Here is a 23,105-nt window from a genome sequence, read left to right as displayed (position 1 = left end):
TATGCGGGGAGTGGGGGTCTAGTGGTTAGAGCTGGGGGGCTGGGAGCCAGGGCTCCTGGGTTCCATCCCCGGCACTGGAAGTGGAGTTGAATTCTGGCTACACTCCACATCTTGAAGCTAAAGTGGTCTGTGGAAGCCAGATCCAGGGGACAATAGTGGGTTAAACAATCATTTCCCCTTCCCCCGCCCCCCATAAATGGCTCAATCCGGGGCAGCCTGGCCAGATGTTCCTCACTGCTGCATCCAGCAGCTCTAAGGATTTCCCTGACTTTGTGCCTAATCCCATTGCGTAAGCGGCTGGGATTTTCTCTGAACCCTTTATCCGGAGCTGGGATGGGAGGGTGGCAGAAGCACCGTCCCCTGCCACTGCCCCTCTGGGTAGATCCACACCCTGACTCTTTGCAATTAGATCCCTCCCAGCAAGCTGCCATAAATCCCCAGCTGGAGTCAGGCTGCCCCGATATCCCAGTACAGCACTAGGGGGTGCTGTGCTACAACGAGCAGGGTGGAGGGCGCTGCCCTGGCAGTCTGGACTGCCCCTGATGTCCCAGCTCAAGGGGGCTCTCCCCTGGCAGCTGGCTGGCCCTGGTGCCCCCAGTGGGGTGCCAGGATTGGGCTAGTGTTAAGACCCTGGGCTCGGACATCTCGGTTCAATATTCAGTTCTGCCACAGGCTGCTTTTGTGACCTTAGGAGAGTCACTGCATCTCTTGGGGCCGTAGTTTGCCTGTCAGTACAATGGGCACCATAATCACCCCCTTTCTATGGAGATTGTGACATCTAGGGCCAGGGACTGGTTCTGGCTGTGTCTGGGCAGCGCCTGGCACGACGGGGCCCTGATCTCAGCTGGGGCAGGGCCTGTCTCTCGCCAGGTCTCGGCAGCGCCTGGCACGACGAGACCCTGATCTCAGCTGGGGCAGGGCCTGTCTCTTGCTGTGTGTCTGGGCAGCACCTGGCACGACGGGGCCCTGATCTCAGCTGGGGCAGGGCCTGTCTCTCGCCGGGTCTGGGCAGTGCCCGGCACGACAGGGCCCTGATCTCAGCTGGGGCAGGGCCTGTCTCTCACCAGGTCTGAGCAGCGCCTGGCACGACGGGACCCTGATCTCAGCTGGGGCAGGGCCTGTCTCTCACCAGGTCTGAGCAGCGCCTGGCATGACGGGGCCCTGATCTCAGCTGGGGCAGGGCCTGTCTCTCACCAGGTCTGAGCAGCGCCTGGCATGACGGGGCCCTGATCTCAGCTGGGGCAGGGCCTGTCTCTCACCAGGTCTGAGCAGCGCCTGGCACGACGGGACCCTGATCTCAGCTGGGGCAGGGCCTGTCTCTCACCAGGTCTGAGCAGCGCCTGGCATGACGGGGCCCTGATCTCAGCTGGGGCAGGGCCTGTCTCTCACCAGGTCTGAGCAGCGCCTGGCATGACGGGGCCCTGATCTCAGCTGGGGCAGGGCCTGTCTCTCACCAGGTCTGAGCAGCGCCTGGCATGACGGGGCTCTGATCTCAGCTGGGGCAGGGCCGGTCTCTTTCCGGGTCTGAGCAGCGCCTGGCACGATGGGGCCCTGATCTCAGACAGGGCAGGGCTGGTCTCTCGCCAGGTCTGGGCCGTGTCCATCCCACTGGCACCTCATCTGCAGCCTCTAGCTGCTCCCAGAACCCAAATCCCCAGGATGCCGCGGCTGATGCCTCAGCCAGGTCACCCCCGCAGCTTCACGCGGGCGCTACAGGGCTGACGGCGGCTATTGGCCCTTCCCAACCTGCCGAGAGGTCTGAGGCTGGGCCCCGCGCTGCTGTCTCTGCACGTCCCCATCCTGCATCCCCGCCGCTGCTCCACACACCCTGGCTCGTGTCCTGGGCCTCGCTTCCCGCTGACGTCAGCCCCTGAGTGGATCAGTCGCAGCCTTGGAGCTGGAGGCTGATGCCACGTAGGGTGACCTTGCTGAAGAAGGGGCTCTTCCTCCCCGTCATAGCCACATTGGCCACTAGGAGGCAGCCTGGCGTTGCCATTTTAATCAGCTCACCTGGCCTAGATTTTAAGAGGCAAATAACAGGACTGCTGGGTTGTGGTCTAGCGGTTGGAGCTGGGCACCAGGACTCCCGGCTTCCAGTCCCACTTGTGGGAAGGGAGTGGGGTCTAGTGGTTAGAGCAGGAGAGTTTTGCTAAACCCAGCCTGGGTTTTCCCCTCCCACAGAAGGTGGTAGTGGGAAGGTCTAGGGCCATGCTGGATTACTCAGGAGTTTCCCACACAGGAGGAACAGCTGCTACTTCCCCTTCTAAGGGAAAGTAAATCGAGGTTGCAGGCAGTCAAAGCAAGTGCCAGTGGGTAAGGAGGATGGGGTTGTGGGGCACAGAATATGTGGGGAGCAGCAGATAGGGTTTTCAGAGAGTTAACTTATAAGCCCCACGCTATCAAGCCCACCCTTCCAAAGCCCTTTGCCTTCTGTGACTCAGTTTCCCTTCTGTCATACATGGGTAATAGATCTGAGCTATGGTGCTTTGTCTATCCCACCCCTGGCTCCCCTTCTCTATCCCCTCAACCACCAGCTGCTTGTCTTCTCTTCCAAGGCTGTTCCTGGCCTGTTGTGTGCCCCCAACCCTCAGTGAACTATCACCCCCTCTCTGCTGCCAGCCTCCTTCACCCACTAGTTACATTTTTCAAACCAGACCCTGAGGTGGTCCCTAGGCCAGCCCCAGAGCCACATTATCTGGGTGCATGGGATACCATACCCACTGTGGGTCACTATTGACCCATTATTGCCTTCTACCAGCTGTAGTTTATTGTATAGTTAGATTGCAGTAACTGTTTCCTATCTTTTAACCCCAACCTAAGAATAAATGGTCAGTTTTCACCATGGCAAGAGGTAAATAGTGGGGTGCCCTAGGGATCTGTACCAGGACCAGTTTGCCAGGAGAGTTACTCAAGCTAGGGAAGTCCAAAGCTGATGATGAAGAGTTACAGAGGGATACCGCTAAACTAGATAACACAAGGCCAAGTGAAATTCAGTGTTGATAAATGCAAAGTAACACACAAGGGAAAACAATCCCCACTCTACCTACAAAATGATGGAGTCTAACTTGCTGTTACTGCTCATGAAAGGTCAGGTGGGTATTGTGGATAGTCCTCTGCAGACAGCTGCTCAATGTGCAGCAGCTGTCAAAAAGCTAACACATGTTAGGAACCCTTAGGAAAGGGAGAGACAGTAAGACAGAAAATATGCCACTACTGTATAAACCCATGGTATGTCCCCGCCTTGAGTACTTGGTGCACTTCTGTGCCCCCATCTCAAAGAACCACACATTAGAAATGGAAAAAGGTACAGAGAAGGGCAACAAAAATGATTCGGGGTATGGAACAGCTTCCATGTGCTGAGATGGAAAAGACCGGGACAGTTTGTCATATTCCCCCTCAGGCACCTTGTTTCTAAGCCAATCTATAAAACCAGGAACAGTGTTGAGGAGAGTTATGTGTGGGGACAACCCTAAGACCTAGGGGTCACTCTATGAAGAGGGCAGGCACCAGGTGTAAGACAAGCGTGAATACGTCCTTCACCCAACAGTCAGCCAGCCTGTGGAACTCACTGCCAGGGGATGTTGGAAAGCCAAAATTATAACTAGTTCTCTTTTGAGCCCAGTTAAGTTCACAGAGGATAGGTCCATTGATGGCTCTTAGCCAAGATGGCCCAGGACAAAATGTCATGCTCTACGTGTCCTTAAAGCTCAATGCCAGCAGCCAGGACTGGACAGGGGATGGATCCCTCTGGAACTGCCTTGTTCTGTTCATTCCCTCTGAAGCCTGCACTGCTGAACAGGACACTGGGCTAGACGGACCATGGGTCTGACCCACTAGGACCATTCTTAGGATTGTGATGTGCCTACCACAGTGTGGTCCTGGCTGAAGCTGCTAGAATAGAATTCCTCTCCAGCAGCCAAGAAAGGCAGAGATATCAAGACTCCAGGGTTGCAAGTCTGGGCTGCCTTTTTCAAAAGGCACTGCAGGCTGTGACCCAGGGGGCTCAGGCCAGCTATTGGCCCCTTCACCCTTTGGGGACAGTGCTTCAGCTACACCTGACAGAAGCAGGGGGTGTTTTCTGGGCAAAAACCTAGCATTTCAGCATGTGAGTGCCCCAGCCTCTGTGGAAGGGACACGCTAGGAAAGCGCACACCAAGCGCAAAGGGCCCAGTTGCTGCCAAAACCCAGCATCCTGCTTTGGGCGAGGATGGCCCTTTGCCAAGATGGTGACATGCCAAGCTAGACACAATGGAGACCTTTATGGAGAATCTGCAACAGCTGGTCGACTGGAGCCAAGCAACGAGGCAAAGCCCTGAATGGCTCCATTCAGAGATCAGGTGTGGACAAGCCCTTGCTGGAGAGGTCGGGACAACTCTCCAGGCTCTAAGGATGTCACCATGAAGCCCCTGAACGCTGCACTATCAGCGATGCTTTAATTTCTCTGCCCCACCATGGTGGGACACCCATGGCCCTAGCCACCAAGATCTGCTCCAACCCCTTGCACAGAGACAAGGCAGCAGCTGTCATTACAGATCCCAACTCTGGCTGGGGGTGATCTTGCTCCGATGGTGCTCAGTGGCAGTCCACGGACTGTTGGTTGTCTACAGGCAGGTGACAAACATTCAGCAGAGAAACAAGCTATTAGAGAGGTGGCCCCATGAAAAATCTGCAGCTATGTGGTTTGCAGGTCAGGACCCTGTTAGAGTCTCTTCAGGACCTACTTTGTGCTGAAAGGCACTGACTGGGCCTTGCCTCAGTTTTCCCTCCTTGTGTATTTAGGCTTCGCTCTTTGGGGCAGGGATTGTCCATTTGAGATATGGTGCTACTACACTACATTTGCAGTTTGAGGACTACACAAATAGTCTAGCTCTGAAACCATGATCTTATTGGGCCCCAGGCTTCAGAAGCAGGTGGGAATAAAGGATCTGAACAATCTCACCCATGTTTCTGCAACTTTAAGTGGCTTTTATTTCCAACACTTATGAAATCTCAATGACACTACTGCCACAGACCACTACTAACCCAGGGCTAGACTCCTTCCCCCGGGGGAGGCGTTGGTGCAGTTTTCTGGTTAGGCGCACGCAGGCTGCTGTGAGAGCAGGATTCACACGCACATGGACACGTACAGAGGTTTACGGGGATGGACGAGGCGCAGCATTTGGGGCTGTGTGGTTGAAGCATTAAGATAGGATGATCTCGTGGCCAAATATGTCTAGAGGGGGTGAAGCAGATTCTTCAGATGGCCTGGAATGTAAGTGGGACAGGCGCTCAGTTCTCCTTGGTGTACATGTGACTCAAGAGGTCGGCAACGCGGTTACTGTAGCCATATTCATTGTCATACCTATGGGAAGAGAAGAGGAACAAGTTCAGCTCTCAGCCACCTCCCACACCAAGTGGACAACCCTGACCACAAAGGAGACCCTCTCAACTGGATGTTTCCACATGACTTCTAGGGGGCTCCTGGTTTCCCATCCCTATTGGATCAGCCACATGCCAATAGGCCTCTGGACCAATTGAGGATGGTTGGAAGAAGGCAGAGGTAGTAGAGGACCTTGTGCTTAAGGCACTGACTGGAACTCAGGAGATCTGGGTTTGTTCCTCAGTCTTCCTGTGGGATCTCTGGCATATCCCCTGTTCTCCACCTGGAGCTTAGCTCCAGGGACAGTGACCTCACTAGATCTGGACTGGGACCCTCAGATTTAGCCAGTCGTTCACCCAGAAGTCTTCAGCTGGGTTACGGGGGCCATTTGTGCATGGGACTAGGCCAAGGCGCTCCAAACATACTCTATGGCTAGGGGAACCCAGACACCTCATGCCAGGCAAGCGAGATGCAATTGATGGAACCTGTTGGTTCTTGATCCACTCTGGAGAGTGGTCACTAGACTCCAAAGCATGCTGGACCCCTCCACCCCAGCCTTCTAGGAGAGGCTGGTTTTCAGACCTATCCCTTTGCTTAGGACTAAGTGCAGCATCCCTCTGCTGGGCCTTACCAAGAGATGAGCTTCACAAAGTTATCATTGAGGGAGATCCCAGCTCCAGCGTCAAAGATGGAGGAATGGCTGTCGCCGATGAAGTCAGAAGAGACCACCTGCAAGTGAGGGGGGCATTTGGCTTGAGAGAGATGCAGGAGGGGGAGGAATGTGTAGGGGCCAGTTCAGTAGGAGACCTGCCTCCCTTGGCCAGAGGTCCCCAGAAGCAGCTTTGATTGCACCATAGGCTGCACATCAAGATTTAATAGGGCTGAATACCCGAATAGACTATTAGGTCAGTCTGACCACTTATATAGCACAGGCCACAGAATGTCACCGTTATCCCCAAGGACTTCAAACAGATTACAGCATTTCAGTTTTCAGGAGACTCCATTGTTACATGCCACCAGCAGAGAACAGGAGGGACTGAGATGTCACCAATGCAGGAGGTCCCATCCATGGCAGGGAACTGGGTTGGCGAGACCTGTCCAGTTGATCCATGCCCCATGCCGGGGAGGAAGGTGAAAAATGTAAGTCCCTGCCAATTTGATGGGCTTGAGGGGGAAGGGAAGATTCCTTCCTGACCCCAAACATGGCCATCAGTCTGATCCCTGAGCATGTGAAGACACCAGCCAGGCATTCAAAAGGGATTCTCTGGCCCACCAGCCTGGGGTCCCAGCTGATGTTTCAGAGGAAAGTGAGAAGGTCCAGATTACATCCAAAAATTCCTTCTTGATCCCATCATGTGACCAGCTAAAGCACTGAATGGAGAGTCCCCAGAAGGCCTGGAAGAAATCAGTAGCAACATGCCAGGCCAATGTGTACCAGCGTTCTTCCCCGTGAGCAGGCCCTATACAGCTCTGTGGATACATTCCCTGCTCACCTCATCTTCTGTGTATCCCAGGATCCCAGCCATGGGGCCCTCAGAAGCCTTCTTCATGGCCTCTTTGATTTCAGCATAGGTTGCCGGCTTGGCAAGGCGGCAGGTTAGGTCCACAACAGAGACATCAGAGACAGGCACACGAAACGCCATGCCAGTGAGCCTCCTGTGAGGAGGGAAGTTCAGCCAATGAGAGAACCAATTAGGACTGCCTGTAAGCAAGACATCAATGGATCTAGAAGACCAGTCTGTGGTTCTGGCATCGGACCCCTGAAGGGAGACCCCCAGACTCTCCCAACGGAGATGTGGTGTTTCAGGTTTTGCTTAGTGAACACTGCTAGTCAGCCACCATGAATGGTGCAAGCTTCCACACAGATGTGGTTTGCCCATCCCCATGGCCACCTCTAGGAGCCAGAGTTTCTCTCCTAGCCGCTATCTGGCCTGTGGGACATCACCCAGCCACCTGGGATTGCTACAGGAACACCTAGACTGGAGACCTCTCCTGATGCCCGCTTAGAGAGATAGCCCATACCCATTCAGCTCTGGGATGACCTTGCCAACTGCTTTGGCAGCACCAGTGGATGCTGGGATGATGTTCTGGTGGGCGCCTCTTCCATCGCGCCAGGCTTTGGCAGAGGGCCCGTCCACAGTTTTCTGTGTGGCAGTGTAGGCATGCACTGTGGTCTGAAGGTTGAGAGGAGAATTATGGTTATGAGCTGGTAGAAGCTAGAGAGACAGTTACCGGTTCCCGCACACAGGCAAGCTGCTGGGGGTTGACAGCACACAGGAGACTTACCATGAGTCCTTCCACAATGCCGAAGTTGTCATGGATCACCTTGGCCAGAGGCGCCAGGCAGTTGGTGGTGCAGGAGGCATTGCTACATGGGGAGGGAAGGGAGACAGAATGATGTCTAGAACAGACACCTGCTACTGGGTTTCCAGTAGCCTGCCTAGTTGAGTTCCCATTCCCACCACCACCTCCATTTCTCCCTGGTGTAGGGGAGACCAAGGGGGAGACAATAGAAACCACGCTATTAGGATAGTCTTTGCTCACATGTCAAAGTAGAAATCCACCTGCCCTCCTCTTGAGGGGACAGTCTTCCAGCCCAAGCTGTCTATAGGCCTCTCGCTTCCCAATTGTATGGCACAAGTGGCTAAATTCTTGTCTTGGGCCCTTTCCTCAGGCACATGTCCACAAAATGGAGGCTCTCTCAAACATCCCTCTGACCCCCGAATGGCAGATCCATGCCCTCATCTCTCCTTGGCTACGTACAAGGCAGCCAGACTCAGGAAATCACCCCAAGCCAGTCTGGGGAGCAACTCAGAAAGTCATCCCATCCTACTGTCCAACTCCCCGCCCCCACCTCCCAGCACAATGTGGGGAGGCAGGTCTTACCTGACTATTGTCATGCTGGATGGGTCATACTTGTCCTCGTTGACACCCATGACGAACATGGGAGCATCAGGGGAGGGGGCACTCACCACCACTCGCTTGGCTCCACCTTGTATGTGGGCCTGTGGAAGAGGAGGCTAATCATGGAGGATCCTGCTATGGAGGAGGCCAGGCCAACATCATCTGGAGGAGTTAGGCACTAGCAGACCTAGACTCCATCATACTAAGGTCTTGGACGAAGGCTGCCCAGGAGAATGGCATCCCAGACAAAGCCAGGCTGTCCTAGCCCTGTAGTGGCTCAGCTTGTTAGCCACAGGTTCTCACCCAACTCCCAATGAAGGAGGAGAAGCAGGTGTCTGAGCCTCACGTGCCAGCCAGACATGGGCCCTGCAGCTCCTGTACCAAGCTAGGCAGCTCAGACACTCACCGAAGCTTTGTCAACGCTGAGGAAGACTCCGGTGGACTCGACAACGTAGAGCGCTCCTGCGTCACCCCAGGGAATCTCACTGGGCTTCATGCTGTAACAGACAGCAGACCAGGGTTACTGCCCCAAGGGCCGGCTACTTCCAGGAGGTCAATGCACGTTTGAGCACAGATGAGGACTCTGTCCCCATTCTATACAGCTTGAGGGAGTGGTGTGGGACCCCCAGCCTCTGAGGACCCTGATACACCAGCCCCTTGGCACCCAACTCTTCCTTTGACTATCTCATTTCTAGGGTGACCTAGAGATACAGCCGAGTGGAAACGCAGTGATCTGGAAGAAGGCTGGTCTTCTGGTTTCAAGGCACTAGACAGAGACTCTTGAGAACTGCCAGCTCCACCAGACTCCCTGTGGGGCCAGGAACCAGATATGTGACTCAGTTTCCCCCAACCTGTAAATCTACTATTTCCCCTTGCTCACAGGTGGCTGAGAAGAAGAGTCCATTAGTAGTTGGAGGCAGACACCACAATGATAGGCTGCACACAAGTACCTAGAGATCACTGCATAGCTCTGTCACATCCACTCACCATCCATTCATTCACACTAGCAAGATCCTTCAGAGGTCCAGACCCCTGGATCTTACTCTAGATGCTAGGCTCTCAACAATTAAGTTGAGCGGATTCTCAGACGGGACTTCTAATCTAGTCTGACCTGTGTAACAGGCCAGAGAATTTCGCCCTGTACTGAGACCAATCACTTCTGATTTGGCCTGAAGCCAGAATGACATTTCCAGCAAGCCATGCGCTCAGCTCAACGGGACGGGCTTCAGAGTCAGGGGAGATGTCTCCTTGACACTACAGATTCGTGTCTTAAGTGAAGCAAGCAGGTCTGTTGACGCAGGAGGTAGACTAGGAAGCCACATCTAGGCTCTGCTAGACTGGTAGGAGTCTCAAGTAGTTGGACATGCTATACAGGAAAGTAGTTATTTCTCTAGACAGTGCTGAAGGATGCAGTGTACAGGAGTTGCTCTCTGTACACTGCAATGCTACCACCTCTGAAGTGGCACATGGCAGCTGATTTAATGCCAATGCTAGAGTCTAGGACAGGAAGCTATGTACAGGAAGTTTACTACAGCCAGCTGAAACTGCAGGAAGGAGTTTTAGCCTAACAATCAGAACGCTGGAGTGATGCCACCATGGTGCAGAAAGGCTGTCAGGACTCAAATGCTCAGTGCCTCAGTTTCCCCAGCTAGCCAACAAAAGACAGCCCTCCAGCAATTTGGCAACTATTAGCACTGATCCACTGTTGAAGGACCATCACTTCCTGCAGCACCATGCACTGGGCTCAGAGGTCTCCCCTCCTACTATTGAGGAGATTTGTCCCGCTTAGCTGGCAAGATCCCAAGCACTATGCCAGTGATGAGGTGCCAGCCCACACCCTGTGCTACATAAGAATGGCCATACTGGGTCAGACCAAAGGTCCATCTAGCCCAGTATCCTGTCTTCTGATGGTGGCCAATGCCAGGAGCCCCAGAGGGAATGAAGAGACCAGGTAATCAAATGATCCATCCCATCACCCATTCCCAGGTTCTGGCAGTCAGAGGCTAGGGACACCATCCCCGCCCATGCTGGCTAACAGCCATTGATGGTCATGGAGGATAGGTCCATTCAGCTCCCCGTACTCACCACTGGAACACAGAGATCTCACTGCCGTCCACCACCAGCTTGCCATCTTCAGCCTTCACCTCGCCGCTGTAGCGCCCGTGAGTGGAGTCATACTTGAACATGTACACCTGAAAGAGGAGAGTGCATCAGCCTAGTAACCCAAGCCTTCGTGGAGTTACCCTAGGTAGCTCCTGTCATTCAGCAGGGGAATCTCCCCAGCGGATCAACTCTGCTTCCATCAACTGCAGAAGGTGAAGCTGGTGACCAGTTCTCTTCAAGATGGGGGCTGATCAGCAGCAAACCTCTCACTCGGTGGGCAGCGAGCATTAAGACTATCCTCCAAGTAGATCTAGAGGACACTGACTGATCATGCATCAGCACAGAGGGCAGAAGGGCCAAGCTCCCTGAAAGCTAAAGGGTATGGTGCCCTTAGAGTCCTAGCATTGAGCAATCAAACCCAACAGTGACCGTGGGATGGGTCCTAGACAAAGCTGGGTGTCAGAGATGCAATGGCTCCTTAGCAGCCAGCAGTTGCTGAATGTGCAAGGCCAAGGGAAAAACCCATGTCTCCCACCCAGCTTCTAAACCACAGGGGCTGGCTTGGACTGGAACACAAGGATCAAGTCCCAGGTGAGGCAGCTCAGAGGAAAGTTGGCCATGGCTGAGAGACACTGCACCCCATAGTCACTACAGTGATATCATTATGGCATGTTTCGTACAAAGTCTGCCTTGAGGCATCAGTTTAAAAGGCTTGATCTGTTGAACATTAATACCCTGTTGGATTGTATGTGCTGTCATTGTATGGAGAGCTATGAAGTTTTGCTCTGTTATGAAGTTGGAAACACCCACAACTAGTCTTTCAGGTACAATAGGGAGCAGGTAGGCAATGAGGATGCTTGAGGGGGAAGGGGTTGACCCCCACATCATGAGCAAAGATCTTTCTAGCAAACTGGAAAGAAGCTATAAGAGGGGGAAGTGACAACACCTGAAAACCCCAGAGGAACAAAGACTGAACTGGGGAAGGGAGTCCCAAGCAGGACAGAAGGGGCAGACTGGGTAATAAACTTACACTGGTCAGGCTTTTGATTAGGGCAAGACAGTACAGCTCTGGGGGTCCTAGGCTGTGACACTGGGGGGGGGAAGTTGGTTGGAGCCTCTACTGTTCGTTTATGAGTGGCTGAGAGAAGCATTCATGTAACTGCAGCTAGGTTTGTCCCTACCTGTGTAGATGTTTGTGTGAGTGCAGGACTGGGAAAGATCTGCAGCTTGTCACAGCCTCAGTGAGAGGGGACCCAGATTTGTATGTCAGAGGGCTCAGTGGTATCCCAGTTCCAGGTTGCACCCCAGGAAAGCCAGTCATAGGCTGAACAAGGCCCCCTCAGTCCTCAGTTCCTGTCACATGTTGATCTGCCAGCTGGCCAAGCTCACCCATGCCACAATCACTGTCTACATAGGGTTGTGAGGTGGGAGATATCCAGGGAGACTGAGAACTAACTATGGGAGCCTGAGCTTCCGAGACATGCAGAAGAGTGTCGTAGGCAGGTTAGTTTGGCCATTGGATTGAGGGTTACCATGTAGTTGAGGTCAATGAAGGGGTCATTGATGGCCACCACTTTGAGTCCCTTCTCCAGGCAGGCTCGGAGGACCAGACGCCCGATACGGCCAAATCTGGAACAGGAATGTTAGTAGTTAGATAGGTTCCTCCTACTGTAGCCATAGTCCCATCTAGGGAGCTAGTCATGAAGGGACATCCCTTCCATGCTGGCTTTTGAGCTTCCTTAGCCTCCAAGAGCACCCCCCCACACACACACTTGCAGCGCAGCCAATGGGAGCTCAGTCAGCAGGGCTTCCCCATGACTGTCCAATCACTAGGACATTAAGCTACCCCCTTCGCTTTGCACTCTAGTGGTGCCCCCTAGCTCTGATCTAGTAGGAGCACAAGCCAGCCATCCTAACCACCTTGGAACAAGTTCCTCCATGCACACCCCCGACATCAATCCGGCAGCTGTAGAGGAGTTAAATGCTTCAAGATGACAACCTGGTGACCCTTGTAGTCACCTGAGACTAAGAAAGCAAGAACTGCATTTTCAGGCTCAGTCATTCAACACCACTACTGCTATCAATGAGCTGGGCTCTTCCTTGAAATGAAGACAGCTGCCAGTAAGTGTGGTTCTGGTGAGGCCAAAGGGGCAAAGATCCAGACTCTATTTCAACGGCAGGGTGCGTCCCCAGCCACCAGAGCTGCAGGGAGTCACTGAGTGACTTGCAAAACAAGTGGAAGCGCCGCACGGTTGGTTTTACCGTTGCTGCCAGTTACGGCCCCCACTTCTTACTACACGCAGCAGAACTTTTCACTCCCACTGCACTGGGCAGCCCCATGGTAGCAGCGGGCTACAACTCCAGCCCTGGGGGCAGCATAAGGGGGAGTCTGGGGCCTTACCCATTAATCCCAACAGTGAGCTCAGACATGACTCGTTCTACTGGTTTCTCTACTGGAGCCGGTTCCTCGACTTTCTCCGGTTTTTTCTCCGGAATGGACGGTTTTCGGGGCTGGGAGACCTCAAGTCTGGAAGGAAAAAGGAATCAGAGCAGAGGCTGGGGCAGATGCCAGTATCAAGATAACAGCAAACAGGCTTTTTTGCAAGGGAAAGCCACAGCTCCTTTAGAGCTACTGGGAACGTGGGATTTGCCCAACTACATCAGTCCAGAGGGTCCATCCAGACCAGTGTCCCAACTCCCACCATGGCCTGGCCTAATTTTGTTACAGGAAGGTACAAGAAAGGCTCCTTCAAGGGCAGTGATGGAATAGCCTGCCCATGGTAGGAGGTTTCTTCCTGACCTCCTTTAGAGATTGAGGCTTATGCCCTGAAGCCGAGGGTTTACATCCCTTCCAAAATCCTATTTTAAGAAACCCTCTCAACTCTGGCTATTCTATGCCTTTTCTGAATCCCTGTAAGCTCTTGGCCGAAGTGACCTCTTGTGGGACTGAGTTCCACAGGCCAGAAACTTGGAACAAAACCATTTGATCAGTTCTAAGTGTGCAGCCTGTCACTCAATGCCACGCTTGTTTGCATAGGGGAGAAGGTGAATGGCAGCACCCATTCCAGTTTGTTATTGGGCACCCCTCAAAAGGGACAGTTCTGATCCTTTCATTTGCATTGTCCATCTTGTGGTCCTGCTGTTTCTGTTCTAACCTTTGAGATCCGAGGGATCCAGTCAAGGGCACCTAACTAACAATGCTGCTATACAAACAGCGTTTATTACAAAAAGAAAAAGGAGTACTTGTGGCACCTTAGAGACTAACCAATTTATTTGAGCATGAGCTTTCGTGAGCTACAGCTCACTTCATCGGATGCATGCTGTAGCTCACGAAAGCTCATGCTCAAATAAAATTGGTTAGTCTCTAAGGTGCCACAAGTACTCCTTTTCTTTTTGCGAATACAGACTAACACGGCTGTTACTCTGAAACCAGTGTTTATTACAGTAGTGCCTTGGGCAGATCCAAAACCAGGGCCCCATTGTGTGACACATGACACAGAGCAGCAAACTGCACGCCCTGAAGACCTTCGTTGCAACAAAATTCTATATGCTCTATCCCATTCCTTATACCTTAACACCCCTTGCTCCCCAGGGGTTACTGCGTATTGAGCAGGAATCTCGAGGCTTGTCCAGACAGGGGAAGTGGTTGCAGAATAAAGTAGGGTGTGAATTTAAAGCCCGGGAACTATTCCAGAATGACTCCTTGGAGGTACACATTCCAGAGTACCTTCACAGGGAGATAATCCAGAATAGCTTCTGCAGAACAGCTCCCTGTCAGTTTTCCCCCACTGTTGATGCATCCACAATGAGGCACTGGACTATAAATAAAGTGACACTGTAGTCAAGGTGCTGCCTCCTTTGTGTCCGTCAGTCACAGCTATCAGCCCTCCCCACTAAGGTAAAGTTACACTACTCAGCCTGTAGGTCCAGCTAGGGAAGCGCGAGCTGGATTCTATGCTGGCTAGTGCACCAGAATTTGTAACGAAGCCCCAGCGGAGGAGTCCTTTGCATTGGACAGCAGGAGAAGCTTGCTTTACTTTGCGTGTGGCTATGTTGCCATCAGGTGTGACTGCACCATGCGCAGGCCTACCTGATCTAGCTAGCCTGATGCACAGCAGCTGCAAAGCTGACGCAGCACAGACTAGCCACTCGAGTCTATACCCCGGATCCCAGCTCACGCGGAGGTTTCACAGACATGAAAAATGCGTCAGGGACCATGAAATCTGGTCCTCCCCCGTGAAATCTGGTCTTGTGTGCTTTTACCCTATACGATAGGGATTTCACAGGGAAGACTGGCGTATCTAGAATTGGGGGTCCTGACCCAAAAGGGAGTTGCAGGTGGGGTTGCAAAGGTTATGTTAGGGGGGATTCACAGTATTGCCACCCTTACTTTTGCACTGCCTTCAGAGCTGGGCAGCTGGAGAGCGGTGGCTGCTGACTGAGGGCCCAGCTCTGCAGACAGCAGCGCAGAAGTAAGGGTAGCAGTACTGCAACCTGCCCTACAATAACCTTGTGACAAAGCCCCCCCAACTCTTTTTTGGGGTCAGGATCCCTACAATTACAACACTGAAATTTCAGATTTAAATAGCTGAAATCATTAAATTGATGATTTTTTAAATGCTATGACTATCAAATTGACCAAAACGGACCATGAATTTAGTAGGGCCCTATCAATGCTCTGAGTGCTGTGTAGACATACCCAGATTGGGACAGAGACTTTGAGGCCCGTGCTTCAATGGCTTAGATGCTAACAAAATACAGAGAATATCATCTACCAAATCGTGCTGCAAATTTACCCTGGGATTTGACCTCCTGGGATCAAGTCATTTGTGAGAGATTAAAGTGCAGATCTGCTCTGCGTTTTGAAGTTCACTATCTGAACTTTGTGGATTTACTATTTGTCAAGATCTGCTCTTACCAAGGCTGATCAAATCAGAGTTTAAAAGGGAAGCTGCAGTTATTTGCTTATCACTACACGCAGCTATAAAGAAGAGCAAGTCCCCAGAAACATACAGTCTCAGGAGGCCAGACTAAGGCCCATGTGTGTTTAGGTTCCCACTAAGATGCACTTAAATCAAAGCTTACCTGAAAACTTTGACACTAACAGATGATCCAATTGACTCCTGGCTCAACGGAGAGTTACAACGCTGCAGCATTTTGCTGGCTGCCCTAGCTACTGACTGGAGATACTGAAAACAGCGAGTTCAAGACACTTTAAAACTGATCTTTAACCATCACTGACTATACTGAGATCTATGTTGCTATAACAGTTAGTGCAGGTCTTTTAGAAAAAGGACCCAGACAGTGAAGTCATTCTTACTTTCAGTTCCTTTGACGTTGGTTTAGTCCCATCATGGGGACACCAGCCCTGATCCTGCAGAGCACTTGGGCCCCCTTTCCTGCAACGGCTACTCATGTGCTTATGTGCATGAAGCACATTCAGATGGAGCGTGGCGAGATGGGCTATGGGCCTTAAATTCCATATTTCAGCCCAGCAGACCATTGCAGGCAGAGGCTAGGTAGGGGAAGGGCTTGTGCACTGAGTGCAGGCCTAGACCTAGAATGCCAATGTGACTGCAATTGATCCTAATCAAGTCAATTTCAACTCTAAGACAATTCAGGGCTCAAGTCCTTCCCACTGTTCTGTCTTCAGACAGGTTGGGGACATCCTTGAGGGAGGTCTCACCCCCTTTAACTGAGCAGAGAATTCTGTGGGGGGCCCTTTCTGCACCCCCCCAACTCAATCCAGCCATAATGGGGTAGCAGCAATGAGTCCCCCACCCCCTCCCAGCCCTCTGACTGGACGAGCCAGCTAGGATCTTCCCAGAGCAGGAGATTTCAGAGTTAAAGCCCCATAGAGATGCATGGGACATTACCCTGCACCCCCTGCAGACTCAGATGCAGCCATGCCAGTTGTGCTAGGGGCTTGCACTTATGACCCAGAGCAATGTAAGTCAAAGCTAAAACCCAGCCAGGTCATTAGGCAGGTGTATCAGAATGAGGCCTATTCAAGTACTGGAAATACACAATGCTGTCAAGGGCTTGGTGTGTGTATAAGTACTTTGCTAGGCCCATTTACATAGCCCTCTGCTTCCATCAGCTATAAATCCTGGTATGATGCTGCCATCCATCATCTTGCATCTGAATCAGCAGAATATAGCATTACCCAGAAGACTCCCAGAGGCCCCTCTCCACGAGATCAGTTACGAGGTCAAATGGCAAAGGTGAATCTGGCATGAGGCCCCACTGGGGTAGAAGAAAGCACTCTGCTTTGTGTTTACACTGAGCCTGAGCCTTTGCCTTTTGAGAGCCAAGAAATCCCTCTGGAGTCTGTCCCTCAAGAAAAACAGGAGAGCAAGAGATTCGTACATCACAGGCCACTTCATTTCACGGACCAGTGCTTTTGGCAAGCAATTTGAGTAGCTCACATCCCCAACCCTTGGTTCAACAGCCTCTTATCCACTTTTATCCAGCCTCCCTCAGATACGGAAGCAGTGTGACAAGGGTTCGTCTACGGGATTGGAAGTCAGGGTTCCCAGGTTCTGGTACCAGTTGCCACTAGCTCACAGGTGTGACCTTGGACAAGGTCATGCCATGTCTGTGCCTCAGTTTCCCTACCTGTACAAGAGTGGGTGAATTCTCCATTTTAACTGGGCTCCAGGTTTTAACAGAGCTAACATATGACTGAGTCATCCAGTCACTTCAGCGCTAGACAGTCTCAGACTCCCCCCAGATATCAATTAAGTCACATACCAAGAAACTAAGGCACAAATCACTAGCACTGACTGAATACAGTCCAGACGCCCTGACCCTCAGCAACTACCCAAACCACTACAGGCACCATCTAGGTCTTACATGCTGCCAACCGCTCCCTCCCCCCCCCCAAAAGAAAAAAAATCACAGTAGGGACTGGGGCCTGCAGGGCAAAGATAAGCACCCAGAAATATTACAGGCAAGCCTGCTGACAGACAATTTTTTTAAACCAAACAAGGCGGACAGATAAACACAGATGCAGCAGGTCAGTGTAGGCAGGCAGGCAGAGGGTTTGGCCTGAGTCCTGATGGGGCATGACTATCCAGCCACTACCAAAGAATGAAGCCACCTGTGAGGGTGCACTCAGAACTGCAGACCTCTGACTGCAAAGCTGGGGTGGGATTTATCGTAGAATTGGTCCCCGCAACCCCCATCAGAATCCAGGAGGCTGTGCAAAAAAAAATATCGAGGCAGCAGCTGCTAGAGGCAGCAGATGGCATTTCGCTTCAAGATGGCCAGCTCTGCAAGATGGATTCTGTTGCACAGCACCGCGTGAGGATCAGCTCCTAACACTCACTTGCATTGCGGTGGACTCATCACTTCCACTCCCAGCAGAGGGACCATGGCCAGCTTTCTTTCACTCCACAGCTACCAACCCTGAAATCTAAGACCATGTCTACACTATCACTTATTTGGCAAAATGTATGTGGCTCAGGGGTGTGAAAAAACCACCCCTCTGAGCAACATGAGTGCTTATGCCAGTGAAACTTGGGTGCACAGTGCTAGGGTGGTGGGAGAGCTTCTCATTTAAGCAATTTTATTAGGTCAACAGGAGAGCTCTCTCCTGTCAGCATAAAGCAGCTACACAAGCGATCTTACAGGGGCGCAGCTGCATTGGCACAGTTGTGCCGCTGTAAGTTCGCTAGTGTAGACACAGGCAAAGTGCAGCAGGAAGGACCACCTAATAATAGGGCTGCAGCTTTGAACCCAACACCTGTGCTGTCCGAGGAAGGGAAGGTGCAGAGGACGTGCTGTTCTAGAGGCAAGAGGACTGGATCGCTCATTCCTACAGCATCACTGCAAAGCTACGCTTGCCATATAAAGGGGGGGGCGGGGTCTGTGTTTTGGCATGACTCATGAGAACCCCTTCTGTATCCTTGCACTCTGATCATCTATCAGACATTTGTCTTACCATAGCAACTAGGACTCCTTCTCATGGAGCAGGACCCCCTTGTGCTAGGTGTCCATCACCATGGCCCCTTTCCCAGTTGCCCCCAATTGAATGCCAAATACATAATGATGCTTTAGGACCTACGCACAGAGGAATACAAGGGATCTTAAAGGCATACATCTGCACCAGCCCAGCTAAGGCTCCAACAGAACTAATGGCATACGACTGAGTCATCCTGTTGAAGTCATCCGATGAAGTGAGCTGTAGCTCACGAAAGCTCATGCTCAAATTGGTTAGTCTCTAAGGTGCCACAAGTACTCCTTTTCTTTTTGCGAATACAGACTAACACGGCTGTTACTCTGAAACCTGTTGCTTCAGTACTTGACAGTCTCCAACTCCCCCCGGAGATTGATTCAAGATAAGCTGGCCAGTCTGTACTGGCTGCAGAGGGGTGGGGGGGCGGGACGTGGCTATTTCCACCCCACTGCAGGCGTTCTACCGCAGTGACATTGAGAGGTTAGGACGCGGAACACCAAAACCAGACGAGAACGCCACAGATGCTGCCGTCTTCGCTCAGGCACAGATACCCGGCGTCAGACCTCAGGGGCTTTACAAGCATCATTTTATGAATGTGGAGAGCTAGGGAGATTAAATGACCTTGGAAGAGTCGGTAGCAGAATAGAACACAAGCCACCCAACTCCCTCTGCTTTTCCCACTAGACCGTGTTGCCTCTATAAGACAAGTGGCACTCTCCTTGGTACTTGTTCTGATCTCTAGGTTTCCTCAAGCGCAAGAACTGATGTCTGCTTTCCCACGCCAGAGGACAGATCCAGTTTCACCTCTGGCAGCCTTCCAGCAATCAAAGACAGGAAGTCTGCTCAGTTTAGATACTCACTCAGCACCATGGCCAAGGGTCACAAATATGCTCTATATGCACACCCCCTTTTTCTTCTGAAAGGGGGGGCAGGAGAGAACACAGCTTGCTGGCTGCAGATGCTGACAGAGGCAAGAGTGCCTCCCTGGCGAGGAGCTATAAATGTACTTGGGTCTCTGGGGCCTGATGTACTGATTAAAAGTGCTAAGTAATACAATTGTATATCTCAAAGCACTTTACAGAAATTAACTGTTTCCCCATCTGTGAAATGGGGGCTAAGAGAGGGGAAGTGACTTGCCCAAAGTACCAGGACCTAGTGGATAGAGCACACAACTATCTCCCCACTGTCTACACTAGATTTCAACAGAGCAGCAATTTAACCATCAGTCTTGAGCAGGATTACAGACAGACGCTTCTTGTCCTGCTACCAGTGGCTGATTTTAAGCTAGCTGCCATATATTAATAGGGAGAGACTGCCTCGTCTGCAGAGGGGAGGGGCATATGACATTGGTAGTGGTGCAATACAGCAGAGGCTGGGCAATAATATTGCAGTCTGTCCTCCAATGCAGGTGCAATTTTGCTGTGGGGAGCATGCCATCTCCTGCCTCTGCAACTGTTACTCCCAGCTAGATCACATGGAGGGAGGGGAACCAATATAATCTCACTGGAAGTACTAGTGTCAGGAAGGAAGGGGTTTAAATCCCTCCAGGGTCAGGCGATTTTCAGCACCCGCTGTCTGGTGCGACTGGAAGGACAAGCATGCTAGCAATAAAACGCTTCCCATATCAGAGGGGGCAGGGCACAGGAAGGAGAACAGAGGGCCACTAGCTGTGGAACATTCCCTGGAGGTGTTCTGGGCTGGGTTTGGGGGATCCAATCAGGCATGTAAGAGGCGTGGAGGGACGAGGCCTCAAGCAGGAGATGCGGCTGTGGCTCTGGGGTTAGTCTATTTTGAGTAGATTCTATTTTAAGCAAACAGCAAAGAACCCACTTGATCTGATCAGCAGGGAGATTCTCCCCATAGATCTCCCACATGGGGCGGTGATGGGTGGTCCAAAGGAAGAGCAATGCATCTGCCCATCCCCCACAGGGGGACGGGCTCATTTCTTGCATAGCTGCAGGCGGTGACTAGAAGGTAAATCCTCCTCTAGCCCTGCCCTGCTGGGAGGGGGAGGGGGAGGTGATGTGATGCGGAGTCTGATTGGAGTTCCCCTGATATTTCCATGTTTCTAGAGAAATCTATGGTGCAAGGGCACCACCAGGTCAGTCTGCATCATCACCCCCCACCCCCCTCTGCAGATGTCACCCCCTCAAGCTGCCCCAAACACATCCAACTGCTCCCCAAGCAGATCTCTGCACTCCCCTCCGCAGGGCATCCTGATTACTCCCACCTCAGAGCTGCATCCCTCCTTTACCAAACAGGGAACCTCCCCACCACCCCAGTTCCCTGATACACCCCTGGGCCCCCTCCCATTTACACTCCACCCTAGATGCTCATTCTACTCCCATCCTACCCCTCAACAAGACACCCCCTCCTCACAACTCTCTGCACATATATAGGGCCCTAAGCCATGCCCCTGCCAGCCTCCTCCCCATCTGCAGCATCCTCTACCCCCCCCAGCTCTCCACAGCTGGGGTCCCTGCCCCACAGCCCCTCTAGTTCTGCCACTACTAACCCCCCCCCCCCCCCACCCCACTCCTCCACATGCTGCCCCTCAGACCTCCTCCTGGCCCCTCTCCACATCACGCCCCATCTAACCCCAGCTCCCCACCCCATGCAGCCACCACCCCCCCCCACTTCCCCAGCTCACTCTGCCCATCACCACAGCCAAATACCAAGAGCCACCCCACCCCACTTCCCCAGCTCACCTTGCACCCAACCCCTCCCCACCACAGCCAGCCACCCTCACCCCAGATCTAACCCCTGCTGCGTCCCCCACAGCTTCTCCCCACCTGGAGCACCCTACTTCCCAACCCCCCACCCCAAATCCATCCCCTGCCCCACATACCCACCCCAAATCCATCCCCTCCCCCACCCCAAATCCATCCCCTCCCCCACATACCCAGCCCCCCACAGCCAGCCCCGTCACCTGCTGCGCCCTGCACCACGTACCAGATGGTCTGGGGTCTGGATGGCGTCGAACGAAAGCATCAGCGGTGCAAACGCCCGTTTATATACTCCCCCCGCCCCTCCCCTGCCACGCCTCCCTCACCCCCCCCCCCCCCAGCCACGCCCCGCCCTGTCTGGCGCGCGCTGTCCCCGCCCCGCCCTTCCGAGCCGCGCGCGCCTTAGTAACCGCACAGCGCGTGCAGGTCAAACAGTCGTGATGGAAAGCGAGAGCGATGGGAGGGAGAAAAAGCTAGGGGCCTCTACTGCGCAGGCGCTATAGCTTTGTCGCGAGGCGCGCTAGCGGTTACCAACCGACGCGGCACGCACCGCCTCCAGGATCACGCCCCGCCCACTGCCATTTTCGAGCGCATGCGCAGATTCTCTCCCCCTCAGCATCCTCCGGCTGCACAGCTGCTCGCGAGGGCTTCTGGGGATTGTAGTTTTCGTGACTGCTCCCTGCCTGGTGTGAGCTGGCAATGCACCCCTGGTGGGGCAAGGGCAGGAGCCAGGACTTTTGGGTTCTGCCACTACCTCCCTGGAAACTAGACAAAACACGAGAGAGGGTGGGGTGTGGAAATGAATTGACAATTAGATTAGATAGTGGGGCTGTACAGGGATGGAGAGATAGGGCAACACAATGCTTAGGGGTACGGAACGGCTTCCGTATGAGGGGAGATTAATAAGACTGGGACTTTTCAGCTTGGAAAAGAGACGGCTAAGGGGAGGTATAATGGAGGTCTATAAAATCCTGACGGGTGTGGAGGAAGTAGATAAGGAAGTGTTATTTACTCCTTCCCATAACACAAGAACTAGGGGCCACCCAATGAAATTAAAGGAGTACTTGTGGCACCTTAGAGACTAACAAATTTATTAGTCTCTAAGGTGCCACAAGTCCTCCTTTTCTTTTTGAAAATACAGACTAACACGGCTGCTACTCTGAAACCAATGAAATTAATAGGCAGTAGCTTTAAAACAAAGAAAAGGAAGTATTTCTTCACACAACGCACAGCCAACCTGTGGAACTCCTTGCCAGAGGATGTTGTGAAGGCTAAAACTATAACAGGGTTCAAAAAAGAACTAGATAAGTTCCTGGAGGATGGGTCCATCAATAACTAATAGCTAGGATGGGCAGGGATAGTGTCCCTAGCCTCTGTTTGCCAGAAGCTGGGAATGGGTGACAGGGGGTGGATCACTGGATGATTCCCTGTTCTGTTCATTCCCTCTGGGGCACCTGGCATTGGCCACTGTCGGAAAACAGGGTACTGGGCTAGATGGACCTTTGGTCTGACCCAGTATGGCCATTCTTAGATAGATAGATAGATAGATAGATAGATAGATAGATGATGGTATGGGTACACATAGATGGTGGGGTATGTATGGGAATTGATAGATAGATTAAATGGATGATGAGTATGTGTATGGGGATGGACGGATAGATAGATATGTATGGAAATAGATAGATAGACAGGTAAATAGAGGAGTGTGGGGACAGATACATAAACAGATAGATGGTGGAGTAGGTGGGGTAGGTGGGGATGGCTAGACAGATGAGGGGTGTGTGTACGGGGGATAGATGGACAGATGAGGGGTGTGTATATGGAGGTTGGATAGACATGGTGGGAATGGATAGACAGATCAGGGTGTGTATATGACAGGTTTCAGAGTAACAGCCATGTTAGTCTGTATTCGCAAAAAGAAAAGGAGGACTTGTGGCACCTTAGAGACTAACCAATTTATTTGAGCATAAGCTTTTGTGAGCTACAGCTCACTTCATCGGATGCATACTGTGGAAAGTATAGAAGATCTTTTTATACACACAAAGCATGAAAA

At 52.4% G+C, this 23,105-nt stretch overlaps 1 protein-coding gene across 3 annotated transcripts; it reads right to left on the bottom strand.

Moving 5' to 3' along the window:
- Positions 1–4,944: 4,944 nt before the first annotated feature.
- On the bottom strand, positions 4,945–21,363 carry LOC125625847 (glyceraldehyde-3-phosphate dehydrogenase 2). Of its 3 annotated transcripts, none has more exons than XM_048828386.2 (11): positions 21,279–21,363; positions 12,768–12,893; positions 11,899–11,995; positions 10,349–10,455; positions 8,670–8,760; positions 8,246–8,364; positions 7,646–7,727; positions 7,382–7,533; positions 6,853–7,015; positions 5,991–6,088; positions 4,945–5,341 (listed from the first exon to the last, which is right to left on the bottom strand). In XM_048828386.2, exons 2-11 carry the CDS (start codon positions 12,794–12,796, stop codon positions 5,269–5,271), a joined length of 1,011 nt encoding a protein of 336 aa, XP_048684343.1. In that variant the 5' UTR covers positions 12,797–12,893; positions 21,279–21,363; the 3' UTR covers positions 4,945–5,268. The 3 variants fall into 3 exon arrangements, with proteins under 3 accessions (XP_048684343.1, XP_048684342.1, XP_048684344.1); XM_048828385.2 differs by having other exon boundaries at positions 21,256–21,355; XM_048828387.2 differs by lacking the exon at positions 21,279–21,363 and adding an exon at positions 15,452–15,557.
- Positions 21,364–23,105: the final 1,742 nt, after the last annotated feature.

The sequence above is a fragment of the Caretta caretta genome, chromosome 24 (genome assembly GCF_965140235.1).
Source record: "Caretta caretta isolate rCarCar2 chromosome 24, rCarCar1.hap1, whole genome shotgun sequence".
In the NCBI taxonomy this organism is placed as follows: Eukaryota; Metazoa; Chordata; order Testudines; family Cheloniidae; genus Caretta; species Caretta caretta.
Note: the sequence above shows the minus strand (reverse complement) of the source record. Positions and strands in the feature narration are given on the sequence as shown.